General features: G+C 48.7%; 1 protein-coding gene across 6 annotated transcripts in view; it reads right to left on the bottom strand.

Moving 5' to 3' along the window:
* The window catches only part of MDH1B (malate dehydrogenase 1B), a 30016-nt gene that overhangs the window by 4948 nt on the left and 8726 nt on the right, over nt 1–16342 (bottom strand). For 4 of the 6 annotated variants that reach the window (XM_046658842.1, XM_046658841.1, XM_046658844.1 and 1 more), the window contains exons 5-10: nt 14597–15093; nt 10864–11005; nt 9215–9378; nt 7024–7163; nt 6668–6719; nt 1046–1126 (exon numbers count right to left, since the gene is read on the bottom strand). In XM_046658842.1, coding sequence (XP_046514798.1) covers nt 1046–1126; nt 6668–6719; nt 7024–7163; nt 9215–9378; nt 10864–11005; nt 14597–15093 — 1076 coding nt within the window. Of the gene's footprint in view, nt 1–1045; nt 1127–6667; nt 6720–7023; nt 7164–8121; nt 8424–9214; nt 9379–10863; nt 11006–14596; nt 15094–16342 lie in introns of those variants that run through there. The other 2 variants (XR_006888252.1, XM_046658843.1) reach the window with 2 other exon arrangements.

A 16342-nucleotide genomic window follows, 5' to 3' on the forward strand; every position in this document is an offset into this window, starting at 1 on the left:
CACATGTCTGCTCACGCCCTCGCCATGCTGCCTCAGGTTCACACGTCTGCTCACGCCCTCGCCATGCTGCCTCAGGTTCATACACCTGCTCACGCCCTCACAGCTGATAGGCCTCCTTTCCGTCTGGCGGGAACCCCTTCCCTGTCTCTTTCCTGCCCGCCCCTGCATGCGCGCACCTCCTTTTGTCCTAACTGCAGCAGTGATTCCTTCTCATCCTTCTAGACTCAGCTCCCTCTCATCTCTTCCTGACACACTTCCCGTCTCGTCAGGAGACCCATACTGGTCCCAGGATGCCCTCAGTCTCTGTGGCATGACCTTTCCCTCTCAACAGGGTAGTTTCAACTTGCTCTGCTATTTTCCACACCCGACGGTAAGCACTTTGAGTGCAAGAACAATGTTCGATTTGTTTCCATCCCCGGCACCTAGCACAGCTCCTTTTTCTTATTGTGGTAAAAACCTACAGCATGAACTCTGCCTTCTTAACAAATGCTCCAGTGCACAGCACAGTATTGTGAACTCTATGCACCTCGTTATGCAGCAGCTCTCGAGAATCTCTCCTCTCGCGTGACTGAACTGGCTGAGTTTCGGAATGAACAAATGCCCATTTGGTTATCTTCTGCCATCTTCAGTCCCAACTAGTTTTCAAGATTGTATTAAATTTTCTCCATCATCCCTTACCAAGATCTTTCCTTTTCTTGCGAGTTATTGCTTTCCTTCCTTCTTTCCTGTCTTGCCCTGTTTCACAGGGCTTTTGGGTTCATCGTGTGTCTTGGCATTTATTTACCTGCATGTCCTCACGTCCCTCCCCTTACACGTGTGTGTGGCCCAGCATCTCTCACAGTGACCAGCAAGTGGAAGGAAAATCTGGTGATTTCCTCCAAAGATTTCAGTGGATTTTTCAATATAATCTTATTTTTGAGTCTAGGATGAGGGTGATGAAAGACTTAACTCCCATTTTATGCTAACAGGGGATCAGATTCCTTTCTTTGAAATTTAGTGTTAAGCCTTGGATAAAAAGGGCATTTTTTTCAATTGATATACCTACCATCTGAAGTTCTTTGATTTTCCTGGTTGTCATCTGTGGTGGGTAAGGCGGTCTTTTGATTTTTTAATGCTACGTCAGCTTCTAAAAGTCAGGAAATTAAGTATTAAATTAATTGAGAAGATTAAACAAATGTCATGCATGAATGACCTCAGTTATATGTTAATAAGCGGAGATCTTCAAACTCTGTAAAGTTCTGATTATTTCCAATGCTCTGATCTTGGAATCTCTGGGACAGTGTTTTGGGCAAGGTCCAATGGTGACAGAGTCAAGATCAATCAAGCATATATATGCCTTGACCTTTGTTAACACATGCACAGCATAAAATCGGGTCGTTTTCTTTCACAGAGCCTTCTATAATGCAAGTGTTAGGGGAAATGTAGGACTAACTACCAGTCAGTGGAGCCAAATTTAGAATGACTGCTTTATAGCCCATTATCTTGAGAGGAATTTGCAGCTCTAGTCTGCCAAATGCTGGAAGCCACACAGAGGGCCTCTAAATTCTCAATGGATAAAAAAGAGCTCAAGTTAAAACCAACTGCTCACTGGGCTCCCGCGCCCACACCCTCTGCCTCCGGCTGCCTCTGGGCTTTACTTGTTCAGCCCACTCCTGATGACTTGACCACCAGCCAGAACTGGGGCTGAATTCCCCATCCCATCCTCTGCCCACAGCCTCCTTGGCGGTCTCTCTGCCCTTCCTCCCACTGCTGGCACCTTGACCTCAAGACACCCTCTCTGGTCTGGACCACGGGCAGTCCTCTGTCCCCCGCCAGGTTCTTTTCACCAGTTACTCCATTCTGAGAGGCAGCAGCTGTTTTAATTGGTGGAATCTGCACCACACTGGTTGTTAGATATTTCAGTACCAGCCCTGCTTGGAGCTTTTTGTTTTATGTTTACTTATTACTTTCCTTCTTTATCCAGTCCAGACCCCTGGAGTCCCTCACTTCACTGACTTTCTTGCAATTATCCTCAACTTCTTTGTCTCACACCTCTTCCTCCCCAAATGCTATATAAAATAATAAAACTGTACTCATTTTCCATTTCCGAATTCAATGCCAATGACTAAATCACTTAGCACCCATTTAAGGTGCCAGTAAAACAAGGACACAAAAAATATGAGAAAAATAAAACTTTTGGGAAATAATTTGATATTCCAAATAAAGTCATCGTGGAGATACCCAGAGTTCTGCCGGATACAGCATGCTGTTATTCTTACTCTAGTTGCAGGGGTGGCGGGACACTAATATTTCAGGGCTTCCTACAAATCACGCATGCAGGCGTCCACTGCTGCGTCCAGGCACAAGCACCTGTGCAGGGAATCACAGAACCGCACACCGGGGTCCCTACAAACTCATGGTCTCTAACTTCCACTGAGCCCTCAGCCCTGGAAAAACATTCTGTGCTTTTCCCTTTCCTTCTTTCCTTTCATCTTAATGGTATTTCAAACCTTCCCCTTTTTCCTATCACCCCACCTTCCCCCCAGGCTTTGACGCTCGGGACCTGCTCTGCTGCTTATTTTGTTCTGCACCCGCATCGTGCACACTTCCCGCCCCCACCTCCTCCCTTCTCTGGGGCCTCAGCAGCACAGACGCTTCCTGTCTGAGGCTGATCCTGTGCTCTGGGGCTTGTATTCTGCGCTGTCTTGAGGATCTTTCTCCACACTCCTTGCCATCTTCACCCGCTCGCTCTCCAATGTAGTTAAATGTTAACATCCATCCATCCATCCATCCATCCATCCATCCAGATTTCTATCTGTCCACCTATTTGTATTTTTGGATGTGGGAAACATGCACATGGAACAAAATCAAAGGGCATGAGAGACTATGCAGTGAAGAAGTCTTCCTTCTCCAGCCACTCAGGTCCTTCCCTGAGGGTCACCGTGGGCATCAGCTTCTTCTAATAACGACCCGTTGCTGATGACTCCATACCCTCGTGTCCAGCCAGATCTCTCTCCTGGCCTCCAGAGACATGTGTCCATCGCCCACCAGACATTTTCCCTTTGATGCCTCTTGAAAATCTGCTCCTTCTCCTGCATTCCTTACCTTAACCACAGCTTCTCAAATTCATGATTTAGCATATCCAGAAAATGACAAGGACAATAGAGGCAACCAGCCTGGGAACTCCAGCTGCCCCAGACTCAGTTCCTGGGCCAAGGAGATCAATTGCTCCACACACCCAACCCATCTATGGCTGAGTGTTGGGAAGTTCTGTCTTAGGGACGGACACCGCCCTACGTCCAGATGACAGAACTTCCGGCATTCTTACTCCCTTGAGCTCTCCCTCATCCTCTACTGCGGATTGGTCAAGTTCTGTCAATTTTATGTCTTTTACATCTAACCCCTTCTTGGCATCCTCACGGCCACTTCTTGGTTAAGACAAGGCCCTCACCACTTCTCCACCTGCAAGAGAACTGGTCTTACTGTTTCTGGCCTCTCTCTCCAGTCCATCCTTCCCATTAGAAGAGACTGAGCATTCTACAACTGGAATCTGCTCCTACCCCTCCCCTGCGTAACACCCTTCACTGGTTCCAACAATGCAAGAACCTCTGCCCTCTGACACTTCACCCTTGAACTTTACCTTCCAGATAAAATGAATCGGCAGTTCTCAGAAAGTTCCTTCTTCCTTCTTTCCCTTTGTATATGTTGCTCCCTTGGAATTATCCCCACCTTCACCTTCTTTGCTCTCATGACTCAGTTTAGATGTTGCCTCCCGCAGAGAGCCCTTCCATCATGTAGCAATCCTGATGTAGCCCTTGCCATTGCTCCCGTGGCAGCCAGCACATTCCGCTGGCCCACAGCACTGAGCACCCCGGCTCTACAGCGAAACTGTGGCACCCGAGGCCGGGGTCTCCCCTCCCACTCTGGTCTCATTCCTGCCCTCCCGGTTCCACGAAATTACCCTCATCAAAGTCGTGACGGTCATACATCCTTTGGATACTTTTCAGGCCCCATTTTATTTGATCCCTGGCAGCATCTGAGAGTGTAGACTAGCCCTTGTTCCCAAACGCTTTCTGCCTCTAGGTCTTCCATGACATCAAGTGTCAGGGGCTGGTCCTGGCTCTCTGACACCCCTTTCTCCCAGTCCTCTGTCGGCTGTTCCTGCTCTCCGTAACCATCAAAGGCTGAGCTCCTCCAGGCCTTCTCCTCTCACTCTCTCTAGATACTCTCCACCACGCTCATGGTTCATTTACGTTTATGAGGCAACAATTCCCAATTCGATGACTGCAGTGCAGAACTTTCTGAGCTCCAGAGAGCATGCAGTTCTCTGTCCAATATTTCCACTGTAGATATCCCATAGGTATTTCAGAATCCAATGAAGGAAACTAAACTCATCCTTCCTCTACTCTGGCACGAAGCCCTTCCTCCCTCTCCCACCCAACACACACACACACTCTCTCTCTCTTTCTCAAATAATGTTCTTTTACCATTTTTCCCCTGTCAATAAATCCACCCCATTGCTCAACCAGAAGAAGCCTGAGTCCTCTGGGACTCCTCAGCATTGATCTATCATCGAGTCTTGATTATCCTATCTCCTAAATATCTCACAATTCCACCAGCTCCACCTTGGCTGTGACTGTCTCTTCCTTGGGGTACCGCACTGCCCTCCAATCAGTCTTTCTGCAGACAGCCTAGCCTTGTTCCAATCTGCTTTCCACACTAGTCACAAACCTGATCAGGTCCCTCTCCACCTGGAAGGAAGCCTTGGGAAGCTCTTGTATCTACTCATGGGTAGATATGGGTCTCTCAGCTTCATCTCTTTAGGCTTCGGCCACACAAGCTTTTTGGCAGGTTTTCAAACAAGCTTCTCTATGCCCTTCTGGCTCAGGTCCTTTACGTGCTTGAGCACGAGCTCCCACGGCACAGCACCCTGTACTCTCACCCCTAAGACGCCCCACACATGTGGACATTTGTCTAGTTTATGATCCCTGATGGACCACAGGTTCCAAAGGGGCAGGACAGGTCTCTCCTATTCACCCCGTATTTCTAGCTCCCAGCACTGGCTTAGAGTTAGTACCCCTCGGATATTAGTGGAAGGAGGAATGTTGGGGGTCTCAAAAGGCACTTGATTAAAGCTCTTTGCATCAATGAATTTATTTCTATGTTTCTATTTCCAAATGTAACACAAAAGAAAGCAAAAAACATGATAGCACTTCCCGTGAGTTTATGATTTAGAGAAAATTCCAATGAGAAAAATAAGCTTATTGAAATTTATTGTTTTTTAAAAAAGTTATCTAACAGTAAATAAGACAAAAAACAACAAGTGTTGGAGAGGATGTGGAGAGAAGGGAACACTCATACACTGCTGGTGGGAATGCAAACTGGTGCAGCCACTGTGGAAAACAGTATGGAGATTTCTCAAAAAATTAAAAATAGAAATACCATATGACCCAGCTATCCCATTACTGAGTATTTATCCAAACAACTTGTAATCAATAACACAAAGAGACTTATGTACCCCTATTTTCACTGCAGCATTATTCACTATAGCAAAGACATGGAAGCAACCCAAGTGCCCATCAACAGAAGAATAAATAAAGAAGATGTGGTATATATATACACAATGGAATACTACTCGGCCATAAAAAAAGACAAAATCATCCCATTTGCAGCAACATAGATGGTCCTTGAGGGTATGATGTTAAGCACAATAAGCCAGACACAGAAAGACAAATACTGCATGATTTCACTCATACGTGGAAGATGAACCAATACATGGATAAAGAGAACAGATTAGTGGCTACTGGAGGGGAAGGAGGTGGGGTGAGGGTGAAAGGGGTAAAGGGACACATATGTACAGTGACGGACAAAAAGTAGACTACTAGTGGTGAGCACAATGAAGTCTATACAGAAACTGATAAATAATAATGTACAGCTGAAATTACACAATGTTATAAACCATTATGACCTCAATAAAATAGCTGAAAAAAAAGTTACCTAACAGCAAATGTAGTGTTGTGAGTAGAACTGTGTTCCCAAAAAGATATGTTGAAGTCATAAACCGTGGTACCTGTGACTGCGGCCTTATTTGGCACAGGGGTTTGGCAGATCTAATCAAATGAAGATGGGGTCATACTGGATTAAGGGTGACCCTAAATGCAGTGACTTGTGTCCTTATAAGGAGAGAGAGAGATGGAAACACAGAGACACACAGAGGGAAGACAGAGGCAGAGACTGGAGCGAAGCAGCCACCAGCCCAGAAAGCCAAGCTTTGCTGCCAGAAGCGGCAAGGAAGGAACCGTCCCCGAGCCTTCAGAGGGAGCACAGCCCTGCCGACACCTGGGCTTAGGTCTTCTAGTTTCCAGGAGCACGAGAGAATGAATTTCTGTTGTTTCAAGGCCTCCGGTTTGTGGTAATTTGTTATGGCAACCCTGCGAAACTAACGCACATGACACACACGAAATGCACAAGGTCACGGTGTTTTGAAGATGCGATTTCTTTAGCAGTCTTACGAGATGTTTTATCCCAAAGGACACACTAAACTTGGCAGTTTATTTTGTCAATAATTTAGTTTGAAAGTAAGAAAATAAGGATTATAGTTATCTATGTTAAACAGTGATTCACCTTTAACAAATTTGTTAATACTTTTTAATAGCAGCCCCCCCTAAAAATCACATATAAAGATTACCTGATTGGTACGGCTGAAAATTTATCAAATCTCCAAGTGCAACAAGTTTCTCCTGTTGAAAGATGTTATAATGAGAGAATTAAATGACCACAATTACCACCTTAATCATTCTTTTAATAGAAAAGCACTTTGATTCTTGATTTTTAAGAAACTAACAAATATTTGTAACATATCAGAAACTATATAACCAAATGACTAGCGTTCTTCTGCTGATTTCGTCAAACTTTTATTGCCTCCTTATTGTTTTTAGGAATAAGATACACATCGAACCCACAGAAAACCAGCGCACCTTGACCTAGGGAATCAGTTCAAGGTCATCATCAAAGTCAGTCCCCGTGTGTCTGTCCTGACGTTACCTGGATCAGATCACTTGTCATTCTGGTCATTATTTTTTCACTTATTTCAACATCCTTGAGATCTGTAAGAACCTTCCAGGTTCCATTCTCAAATTTCACAGGCATGGAGAAGACGATTCCCTCAGGAACACCGAACTGGCCTGCGGGGAGCGAGCACAGAGAAGCAGAGCAGAGGCGTCAGAGGCGACCTCCCGACCTCCCGAACCTCCCGTGTGCGGCGCTGTTGAGGCACAGTGTGCCCCGGGCTTCCAGGGACGAGGGCGACTCTGGAGTTCCTCTGAGGGGTTAAGCATGTCCTCCAGGGCACTGGCTAGGCGCTTTCTCCCCGGGTGTTTCTCTCAGAAGGAAGAAAGAAATGCTCTGGTCTGCTGGCGTCAGACCCCCGCCCTGCCTCCTCCCCGCCCCCCCCCACCCCCCACCCCCACCTTGTCCGGTCCTCCTGCCTGCTTTCCAGGCTTTTCCTTGTTGGAGGGAGCCCACGAGCCCGAGGTGTTGTCCTGCATGGCCTTTGCTCTCTCGCCTCCCCTGGGGCCCTCACTGAGCTGAGGGACGAGGACAAGGACTGGCGGGATGGGAGGGGGCAGGAGGGCCGGCAGTTTCCGCTCCCGGTCCGCTTTGGATGTGCTCCAAACAAGAAGGCTGACAAGACTCCTTACCAGCCGAGCAACAGTCAGGTACAAGCGCCCCCACCGTGTGCTTCAATCAAACAAGAGAACTCTTGTTGCTATTCTGTCATCAGAAACGTCCCCAGGGCAAACAACGAGGGGAGCCAAGCAGCCAGCATCCCTACACTCTCCTCAGAGAGCGCCCCAGGCCTGCTCTGTGCTCTGTGTCCTCTGTGAAGAGCCAGTCCTGGGGCGGGCGGACAACGTGTGAGGCTCTACTGCATGGTACTGGTACGGCGTCAGGGACACCACGATACCTGCTTCTCGCCCCCAAGACTGCACTGGTTATTGATGAATTCCCATAGAGATTAATTGAACTTTTGACAAATAAAGATAAGGTTTAAAATGCCTATTTAACTAAAAAGGTAACATACTGATTTGGATTCCTTAAGGAGATGTTCCTGCCCCTTAACTTCAATTGAACAAGACTCACTGAGTGTCTGGCCATGAGGGAGCAGCAAGCAGACCCAGCCACGTCCTGGCCTCGGGCTACACACGCTAATGGGCGGACAATGCAACTAACGGCACCCCCGCCAGGCAGCCGTCCACGCTCCCTGAGGGAGGAGCAGATGCTGGTGAGCACACAGGAGGGACAGAGGACCGCTGACCCGGGGCTCGGGAGATGTCCTGGAGCTGCCCCCCGGCCACGGGGACAGTGGGAGGACAGCGGTTCCACCATGGCACGAGGATTGCAGGAGGCGGGTCTGACTGGGAGGAAGACAGCGAGCTCGGCTTCTGCAAGACATCAGGGTGGCGATGTTCCGCACGCAGGCCCGGGCTGGCACAGACGCCCAGGCTGAGGCTGGGAGAGAAGGAGCTTGCACAGGGAGAAGGCAAAGCACGAGGGGCGCTCTAGACAGAACCTACTGGGCACAGACCGCCACAGCCTCTCTCTCCTTGTTTCTCAAAAACAGCACCAGTCCTCTGAACACTTCTTAACAGATTAACACAGGAAGGCCCATGCAGTGTTCGTGCCTGGAGAGCAGGCTGCCATGTTCCCGGTGTCACCTGGTGCCCTGCCATCCAGGTCCTGACCTGCCCGTGTCTCTGCCTGTGGCTCCTGTGCCCAGATGTTCCTCCCACACACGTCTGCCAGGTAAACGCTACCCACACGTGAAGGCTTCCTGGAGTGCCACCTCCTCCATGAAGCCTGCCCTGGTTCTTCCTGCTGCCTGCCTAAAACTGACCTTGCTTTCCCTTCCTCAGCTGGGATCCAGTGAGGAAACTTACGGGAACGCTTTTGTTTATGGACCGGCTCTCCTTCACTCTGCTGTAGGTTTCTTGAAGGCGGAGGCCTGTCTGATCCCTACGTGTGACCCCAGTGCATTCAAGCAAATACTGTTGACTTTCTGAACCGATGGCTGAGCGAATGCCCGAGTGAATGAATGATTACAGAGCTGTGAAAATCCAGAAGACAACTCACCACCATGTTCAGAGGGAGCAGGCGGGGACACAGAAGCAGGAGCGCAGGGTGGACAGACAAGGAGGCTTTTAAGTATCACGAGATAAGAGAAACCCAGACTGACCTTCACTCAGCACGCCCAGTGACACAATCTCGCCCGGCGGGGAGCCGTGGTACCAGTACTTCAGCGTGGTGGCGATGCTGTGTGCGGTTAACATGCCTCTAAGTTGCTGTCCCGTGGCCGTCAGCTTTTTCAGAGTTGTCACAAATTCTCCGTTCACCCACTCACTACGAGAGAGAAGGAGACAACATTACAAGGGAGGGAGGAATGGAGAAGAAAAAGGGGGGTCCCTGGGCCAAGGGGTCTAAGCACGCAGAACCACCGCCCCAAGACAGAAGCGTGACTCCCTGAGCCCCTTCTACAAGCGTCTTCGATCCCATAAGAAGGCAAGTGAACAGTCACGAAATACAGCAGAAAGGGTCCCAAAGTCTCAAATCGAAAACACGACAATACAGACACGGAACACAGAAAAGCGGTCAAAGGCTGCAAGAAGGACAGTCGTTACGAAGAATTTACGTCGAGGCTGTCTTGGAACCAGGGGTATCCTTCATCTAAAACAAGTCTCATAAGACGTTGAGTGATTCACACTGAGAACCAGGGAAATAACCATCAGAAGTTCAGACTCCCCAGGGTCCCGCTGGACGAGAACAGTGTTAAATGGCTGCCCTGCTGAGCCAGCGCCGTGGCTCCACGAGACCCGGCCCCACCAGGTGGGGACACAGAACAGCCGCACCCCACGAGGGTGGTTGGGGACACACACCATCGAGGCTGGATGAAGCTCCTGAGGTCCAAGGAAGTGCAGGAAAGAAGGCGCACGGGAAGATGCTACAACCAGGAAAGAGCCGCGGAGTCAGAAAGAAGCCTTAAAGGCTGCCCCCTCCTCCTCCCCGCCCGTCAGGTAGGGGCTGAGCCTTTGCTGTACGATCCATTTACTCATCCCAGTAAGGCCCACACTGCTACCACCTCCTCTTTTCAGATAAAAAGCTGAGGCACAGAGAGGTTAAGGAACTTCTCTACAGTCACACAGCCAGTATGTGGCTCCAGGAGAACTCTGGCCTGGGTGGCTGGTGCCAGACACTGCTCCCCACGGCTGCTGCTACCCCTCCTGGGACAGGACACCCGGCACGGCCGGGCTGCTCACAATCACACCTCCTTCTTTTCAAAGATGTTTCCACTGATTTCAACTTGGAGACTCATCTCTGTCTTCGCAGTAAGATTCACCCTACATGTGCTTGCGTTAGAGATAGCTTTAACGGAACAGGGGAGCCACTTCAAGGAGGAGCTGAACATAAAGATTCGCAACTTCAAAATCAAATAAACTGGGGGTGGGGATTGGCTACCCGAAATTCTATGGAATTTTCTGTTTCTTCAATAAAGACATAGACAAAGATGAGTGTCAACAACGACAAGTTATTTTTTGTGTGTGTGTGAAGAAGATAGTTGCTGAGCTGACATCTGTGCCATCCTCGTCTATTTTATGCGGGACGCCACCACAGCGTGGCTTGATGAGCGGTGCTAGGTCTGCGCCCGGGATCCGAACCTGCAAACCCCAGGCTGCTGAAGGGGAGCACGTGAACTTAACCACTGCGCCACCGGGCCGGCCCTGACAAGTATTTTTGCACAAAGATTTCTAAGATGCCTTAAAAGACTATAGCAACTGTTACACATCTATTCAACATTGTTAGCATACTTCACTTAAAAATATACAGTACCTATCAAAAATCAAGCTCAAGACAGGGCGTGAGAAGTACGGAGGGCCCCAAATAGCACTCTCATATCTGTAAACCTTGGCTTTTCTCAGATCAACGTAGTTGTTTCCACTGATATTCCCCCAAATGATCACATCTTTGATGGCTGTGAAGAAAAGAAATAGAACGTCAGCACAATGAGAAACGCTAAGATGAAAGGCCGCTGCAGCCGGCTTCCTGCCTGTGCTTTAGGGCTAGCCCTGCTGCTGCAAAACAGACCTGTCTATGCCCTAAAAACCAGCACACGATGGGATCCTCTCCCTCCTCCTCAGGGTCCGTGGGCCCCTGACGGCGCCCCGTGAGTATGGGCACACGACAGAATTCGAGGAATGCTGAAACGCCCCCGAAAGAAGCCACAGTGACGGTGACCCTGCTGTGCTGGTCCCAATGCCGCTGCTCTGCCCGCCAGAGAAAGCATTTCATCTGCTCCCATTCTGACCAGGAGTCTTTCATTCTGGACTGGAACAGAAATTCGGGCAAATTGCTGAACTCCCCGGGGTCGGCCGTGTTTCCTGCAGAATGAGGAGTCTTAACAAGAGGACCTGAGGGACACCTTACTCGACAAACAGCTACCAAATCAGCTTCTGCACGGGGGCGCCCTCAGGGGCTGTGCTCAGGAGGACACAACCAGCCTGATCCTCTCCTCGAGACAGCCTGGGGATGGGGGAAAGCAGGAGGAAATCACCACTGTGCCAAGCGATGCTTGTCTCAGAGAAAAATAACGGGGGGCTGGGGGGCACGGAGAGAAAGAGGGATTGGTACTCAATAATTTTATAATTGTGGATTTTCTAGGAATATTAAATCCAAAGTGAAAATAAGTAATTTCATTGATATATTTATTAACTTATTTACTTGCTTAAAAATTTAATTCCCTTATAAGGCCACACCACTTCCTACTGTGAAGGTTAAACTCTTTCCCGTTCTCCTGTATGAGGTAAGATGGCCATTGGCTTCGAGTAACAGAGCATCCTGCTGACCTGGCTCAGGTAGAAGGCGTTTACTCTTCTCGGGTAACAGAGAGTCAAGCTGGGCAATGATACCGGTGCTTGTTCAGCAGCTCAAAGCTGTCAGTCTCCTTACTTTCCCCTCGTGGTCTTAAAATGGCTGCAACAGTGCCAAGTATCACGCTCTCACCGTTGTGTTCAAAGGCAGGCAGCAGGGAAAAGAATGGGACCGAGGCCTCCTCCTTTGCTTTTTCTCTTTTCAGAGAGTGGAATAACTTTCCAACCTGCTTCACGAAGCCTATGTCACTGGGCCACTCCCAGCTGCAAGAGGAGCTGAGAACACGAGTGTCTTTCTGAAGCTCTCTGGTGAGAGGCAGGCTGGGAAGAAGGTGGTGGGAAACGGGTCTTGGGTGGTCAGCTCCCAGCGTCCACCACCCTCCTGAGAGTCCGTCTCATAAAATGACTCACGAAGAAGGAGAGCCATGACGTGCACACGGGCCCTCTGTTGGCTGTGCGCTGTGGGAGGGAAGGGAAGGCGGTGGCCCAGTTTGGAGCTCACAGGATCCCACAGGGGGAAAATACTCCTCCGTCCCCAAGTCAACATATGGCAGGCTTTTTCCTAAAGTCTAAGGAAGGTTTTAATCTCACTGGGTCTCATGTTTCTTTTCAGCTTTAAATGCCCTAAATTATGCTGGAGAAAATTATGGTGGATGTCTGCTGTCTTTTCCTTCTGGCGCCTCTTCCTATTTTTTTTTTTTAACAGCATCCTGGTTTTTCTTTAAATAACTACTGTTCCCCAATTTCAGTCCCTGTGGTTTGGGGGGGCTGTCCTCACCCCTCTAGTCCATCAATAGGCATGAGACCCACATTCCAGATTCCTGCCACAATGACTCATTTGGAGATCACGGGTTCAAGCCAGCCGAGGAGACTATCCTGCCACTTTTGTACAAAGAATGCAGAGAGAGCCCTCTTTCTACTGGGGTAGCTGAGCCACAAACGTGGGAGTCTGGGGGTGCCAGTGGCTATCTTGCCTGCCCGATAATCTAACCACTGTTGAGGAAAGCAGAGCTGAGCGACAGGCCGAGAGCACAGCCAGGCCTGACGTCACTGGGCCCCAGCGCCCAGCTAGGCCTGAGACAAGGACTGCCTCCTGCACTCTCCAGTTATGTGACAGAAAGCTCTGTCTGACTTTAATCACTTTGAGTGGACTTTCTGTCACTCGCAACAGAGAGAGTCCCAGCTAAGCCAACACACACGTTCTGAGAAAGAGGGTTATGTGTGCACCGAATGCAGGCGATATCCCGAAAAGGCCTGCTACCCTCCTGGCATCTGGCATTCTCCCCGGCGATTCTCTTGATGGCTGTTCCATTTCTCGTCGTTTTCTCAGCCCTGTCTTTGCAGTTCCCGAGCTTCTCCCTGGGACCCCAGCGACAGTTCTACTTTGACTACTGTCCCTCCAATGTCTCCCTTTCCTTTTCCTGACTTTTCTGCATTTTTCTTTTTCCTGCTTCTCATGCTTATTGGCTTTGAGTCCAGCAGGGCCTAGAATTTAGGGCCCCATGAGACCCACAAGAGAGCAGCTGTCCGGTTGAAAGCCCCACACCCACCTTGTTTTAAATTCTGTAACAGCCTCTTCTTGACACTTTCGTAAGCGTATCCTAGATCTTTTGTGATAAATCAGTGTCTACGCATATACATATAAGGTTGATAACAGAGATAAAATGGTTAGAAGATGTTTTCCTTCCCTATCGACTAAGTTTAGTATCAATTTGGCTAAGGTATGACTGACCCTGGGGTCAGACACTAAAGATCTGTAGGCAAGACCACCAGAAGTTGGTTCCAGAGCTTCCCTGTGAAGAAATGGATAAGACAGCTCTTGCTACATGGTGTTAGGGCTCACTGAAGTCCTTGACAGCCCCGATTCAGAGCATCCTAGGCTCACACTTCACTGTCCTCTCAACTCTTCTTGAGGTGGTGCCATCCACATCCTCGCATTCTCAGTGGACGCTGCACCTGCTCCCTCCAGGGCACAAATAGCTAAAATTTGTCAGATGTGAGAAATATTTTTAGATACAACACTCCCTTTTTAGCTACAACAGTCCATTCTCTGATCCAGTCTCATCCTCAGGCGACTCTGACATCTACCAGCTCCAAGATCAACAGGAGCAGAAACAGCTCTGATACCATAAGCCCACGTGCAAGCTCAACATCCTTGTGAATGTCCACACGTGCCAGGTGCTCTTCTAAGCACTTTAGAAATATTATCTCACGAATCCTCACAACAGTTCTAGGAGGCAGGTGCTATTAGCATCCTCATCTTACAGAGGAGGAAACTGAGGCACAGCAAGGGTAAGTGACTGCCCGAGGTCACACAGCTGCGACATGGGGTGGAGCCACTTTAACACAGTCCTGATTATCTTTTTAAAGATACTGATTACCTTAGTTGACTAGTATCATGAAAAAAGGGGAATATTAGGTTTCAAATTATTACTTGAAAAATATAAACCTTATTCCATTCAATATTTGTTTATTCATTTTTATAATGATGGATAAAGTCAGATAGTCATGAAAGCAAGCAGCAAAAAAACGTGTTTGCAGAGCAGTCAAATCACAACGAGAAGTCCCTTGCACCTGCTTCATACTTTCTATTCCGCATCTCTGGGACAATCCTAGAGGGGACAGCGTTCTTCCTCGCTGCTTGGAAATCCCACTATTGAGAAAGAGAAGCGGAAACAGACACGGGGCTCACTCACATGCAGGCGTGGTCCTCAGCTTCCTGGCCAGCGCAGCTCTGGCCTGGCCCTCCACCCCCAGCGCCACGGCGACAATGTTGTGTGCGATGCTTGGGGCGTATCTCATCAGCAACACCGTTTTAAGATTCACGAAGGTCTTTCCGCCCACGATAACTCGGACAGAGTCATGGGCGTTCTTCTCGATCAGGTACCCATAGAGCCGACAGAGCGGGACCCTGCTCCGGATGCACTCTTCCAGAGTGTACACCTCCTTGTCGGTGCTGTCGTCCAGGACGATGACCACGTGGGCCTGGCGGAAGGCCTCCTGCACTCTGGTGCAGACGGAGATGCTCCGGAGGAAGGGCGACACCAGGTCGTGAGTCTCTGACGCGAGGATGTGGAGCTTTTCTTCTGCATCTTTATTGTCAAATAGAACTATGCTAATTTCCGTTTGTGTTCCAAACACTTCACCGCTGGTCAAGATGGGGATCAGGTTGTAGCAGGCAGGAGCAGATGCACTAATAAAAATGCAAAGCCAGAGGATGAACAGTTAAATCTTTTGCCCCTTTTAAGCCTTTAATCATTTTTTTAAAATTTTTAAATTAAAAAAATTTCTTTCTGTGTTTTCTCCCCAAATCCCTCAGTACATAGTTGTGCATTATAGTTGTGAGTCCTAGTTGTGGCATGTGGGACGCTGCCTCAGCGTGGCTTAATGAGCAGTGCCATGTCCGCGCCCAGGATCCGAAGTGGTGAAACCCTGGGCCGCTGAAGCGGAGCACATGAACTTAACCACTCGGCCACGGGGCCGGCCCCTAAGCCTTTAATTAATGGATATTTCTGCATGTGCATTAATAGGATGACTAACATCTTAGGCATACACAGCTGCTTAGACAGGCTAGAAATAAAAAATAGAACAAAAAAATTCTCACTAGTAACCCCTTGCTCTGGTCATCTGAAATCAATCCCCAAATAAGAACTGTACCTGTTTACAAGGCTTTTCACATAAAAAAGAACATGCAGAAAGCAAAATTTAAAAGAACTGTACCATATTACTCCAATTACATGTTTAGATTTCCTCCTCAAAAGATAAAGAAATGACAAATTTCATTTAATCATAGCTCTCTTCTATTTTATACCCTGATCTGTGAAGTCACGACAGTTTCTGGCAAGGACTGTCTTCCTCACAAAGCCGAGGATCAACACAGGCTGCTATCGGTATCGGGTGTCTTTGCCCACAACGCAGCCAGGAGCTGAGGACCCTAGAGCTGGGCCATCAACCAGGAGCTGTACTGACCCCTGAGGGCAGCTCCGAAACGCATCTGGGCGTTTTCAGTTTTCCCCATGGGTCTGGGGAGGCTTGCAATGGGGCCTTCAACAGAGTCTGAACCATTTTAATCCTTACAAAAATATCTAAAGCAGATGTAATGTTTATTAAATCTAGCTGGTGTTAGGTTCATGTATGTTTATTACATCATTCTCAACTCCTTTCTGTGTTTGAAATATGCATTTATAACAAACAATTTTTCCAATAAGTGTCTATATTAGGTTATGTGCACGGGTAGTGAGAAGGGGAGGGGAGAGAGATGCAGGGGTGGGGAGAAGAAAGGGAGGGAGAGAGACAAGGAGAGGGATGGAGCGCAGAGACAGGGAGAAAGAGCAACCACAAACACGGCCAATGAGAAAGACGGAGAGCAACAAGGAGCAGGAGTGAGGGGAAGACGAGCAAGGAGGAGGAGTGAGGGGAGGAAGAGCAAGGAGGAGGAGTGA

This window comes from Equus quagga, chromosome 4 (genome assembly GCF_021613505.1).
Source record: "Equus quagga isolate Etosha38 chromosome 4, UCLA_HA_Equagga_1.0, whole genome shotgun sequence".
Taxonomy (NCBI): domain Eukaryota; kingdom Metazoa; phylum Chordata; class Mammalia; order Perissodactyla; family Equidae; genus Equus; species Equus quagga.